This window comes from Vigna unguiculata, chromosome 1, assembly GCF_004118075.2.
Source record: "Vigna unguiculata cultivar IT97K-499-35 chromosome 1, ASM411807v1, whole genome shotgun sequence".
In the NCBI taxonomy this organism is placed as follows: Eukaryota; Viridiplantae; Streptophyta; class Magnoliopsida; order Fabales; family Fabaceae; genus Vigna; species Vigna unguiculata.
This window is the reverse complement of record NC_040279.1, coordinates 26465668-26468716: the sequence shown is the minus strand read 5'-3', so window position 1 is coordinate 26468716 and position 3049 is coordinate 26465668. Positions and strand designations below refer to the sequence as shown.

Below are 3049 nucleotides of genomic sequence, written 5' to 3'. Positions count from 1 at the left end.
ATGGCCACAAACTATAATATTGTTTGGTCCGGTCCCAAATTAGATGGGAAACTAGATTACAATTATTGGGCATTGTTGATGTCCACCCGTTTGAAAGCTCACAATATTTGGAGCTTTATTGAACCAGGCATACAACAAGGAGCTGATGATGCAACTCAAAGGAAGGACCAGTTGGTGCTATCACAAATTCACCAAGGTGTAGATTATTCAATTTTTGGCAAAATAGGAAATGCCAAAACAGCCAAAGAAGCGTGGGACATTTTGAAGCTGTCATACAAAGGAGTAGAGAAAGCTCAGAAATCCAAATTGCAATCCATGCGTCGAGAATATGAAAGATATGAGATGTCCAGTTCAGAAACCGTGGAACAATATTTTTCACAGGTAACAAATCTTGTCAATAAGATGAAGGTGTATGGAGAAGACATCCCTGAAAGCAAGGTGGTAGAGAAAATTCTACGCACAATGCCGATGAAATTTGATCATGTGGTGACTACAATAATTGAGTCCCACGACACAAACATCATGATGGTTGCAGAATTGCAAGGTAGCATTGAAAGCCATGTGAGCAAAATTTTGGAGAAAACTGAAAAAGCAAATGAAGAAGCCTTGAAAAGTTAGGTGAATTTTACCAACATAGTAGAATCTAGCCGAAGTAAAGACGGTAGAGGTCGTGAAGATGGTAATATAAATTTCAGAGGTAGAGGTCGTGGCAGCTTCAGAGGAAGAGGTCGTTGTAGTTTCAATCAACAATGGAGAGACAACAATTTCAGGCCATCTAATCAAGGAAGAGGTGGACACAATGACAGATCTACCAACCATGGAAGAGGAAGAGGCAACTTCACCTACCAGGAGAGGACAAATTTCAATTGCTATCACTGTGGAAAGTTCGGGCATAAAGCTACAGATTGTAGATTCAAACAACATGCAAATATAGCAGAACATCAATATCAGCATACTGGTGAAAGTTTTGATAATCCACAAACCTTACTTCTCATAGCAAACAATTTTTTAGGCGATGGAGATATTTGGTACCTAGATATTGGCTGCAGCAACCACATGTGTGGGAAAAAGGAGTTATTTTCCTCACTAGATGGATGAAACGGTAAAATCTACCATGAAATTCGGAAATAACTCAAACATTCCGATTTTGGGAAAAGGTCGAGTTGCAATCAGATTGAAGGACGGTTCTCAAAATTTCATCTCTGATGTTTTCTATACTCCTGGTCTTCATCATAACCTATTGAGCATGGGACAATTATCAGAGAAAGGCTACAACATGCAGATTCATGATGGCTATTGTACGTTGATTAACAAAAATAGGAGATTCATTGCCAAGGTAAAAATGACTCCTAATCGCCTATTCCCTTTGAAAGTTCAACATGATAAAATTCCTTGCTTGAGTTCCATTATACAAAATGATGATTGGCTGTGGCACATGCGCTTTGGACATTACCACTTTTCTGGATTAAACTTTTTCTCTAAAAAGGAGTATGTATCTGGTTTGCCTGTTATAAACATTCCTGAAGGTATACGTGAGACTTGTGAATTTGGAAAGAAACACAGAGAATCTTTTCCAACTGGAAAATCCTGGAGAGCAAGAAAGCCATTGGAGATTGTGCATTCAGATTTATGCATGGTTGAGATACCAACACATGGCGGTAGTAAGTATTTCATTACTTTTATTGATGACTTTAGCAGAAAAGCTTGGGTGTATTTATTGAAACAGAAATCAGAAGCTTGTGATGCCTTTAAGTCATTTAAGGCATTTGTGGAGAAACAAAGTGGCTGCAAAATTAAAGCATTGAAGACATATAGAGGCCAAGAATACCTTGCCTGTGCAGATTTCTTTGACCACCATGGAATTCAACATCAAATGACAACAAGATACACTCCTCAACAAAATGGAGTAGCAGAAAGGAAGAACAAAACAATTATGGATATGGTGAGATGCATGCTAAAGGCGAAACAAATGCCTAGAGAATTCTGGGCAGAAGCAGTTTCTACTACTGTGTATATTTTGAACAGGTGTCCAACAAAGAGTGTTTGTGATAAAACACCAGAAGAAGCTTGGAGTGGAAGGAAACCTTCAATCCGGTATCTTAGAGTTTTTGGGTGTACAGCATATGCCCATGTACCAGATCAAATCAGGAAAAAGCTTGATGACAAAGGAGAGAAGTGCATCTTCATTGGGTACAACACTAAATCAAAGGCGTACAAGCTTTACAATCCAGTGACAAAGAAGGTAATTATCAGCAGAGATGTGACATTTGATGAAGAAGGAATGTGGGATTGGTCTTCCAAAGAACAAAAGGAGCATGCAGTAAATCCAGAAAATTATGAAGAGGAGAATAGACATGTAGATCCAACACCTGATGAGCCGGAAACATCAAGCAGACCACAGAGGCAACGGAGACTACCACTCAGATTGGAGGATTATGTTGTGGGTAATGACAATGACCCATCTGATGAAGAAATTATCAATTTTGCCTTATTTGCAGACTGTGAGCCTGTAACATTTGAAGAAGCTTCAAATAATCAACATTGGAGAAAAGCAATGGATGAAGAAATTCATGCCATCAAGAGGAATCAAACATCGGAGCTGACAGACTTACCAGCATACAAAAGGCCAATTGGAGTAAAATGGGTGTACAAAACTAAGTACAAGTCCAGTGGAGAAATTGATCGTTTCAAAGCAAGGTTGGTAGCAAAAGGGTACAAACAAAAGCTAGGTATTGATTATTTTGAGGTATTTGCTCCTGTAGCGAGATTAGATACAATTCGTATGCTTATCTCACTATCAGCTCAAAATAATTGGAAAAATCATCAAATGGATGTTAAATTTGCCTTTTTGAATGGCACTTTGGAAGAAGAAGTATATGTTGAGCAGCCTGTAGGATATGAAGTTGAAGGAAAAGAAGATAAAGTCTACATATTGAAGAAGGCATTGTATGGCTTGAAGCAGGCACCCATGGCATGGTATAAGAAGATTGATTCTTACTTTGTGCATAATGGTTTTCAGAGATGCCCGTTTGAACATGCTTTGTATATC

General features: G+C 38.5%; 1 protein-coding gene across 1 annotated transcript; it reads left to right on the top strand.

The window, feature by feature from the left end:
* Window positions 1–934, top strand: LOC114190400. The gene is made up of 2 exons (XM_028079269.1): window positions 1–613; window positions 696–934. Exons 1-2 carry the CDS (start codon window positions 1–3, stop codon window positions 932–934), a joined length of 852 nt encoding a protein of 283 aa, XP_027935070.1.
* Window positions 935–3049: the final 2115 nt, after the last annotated feature.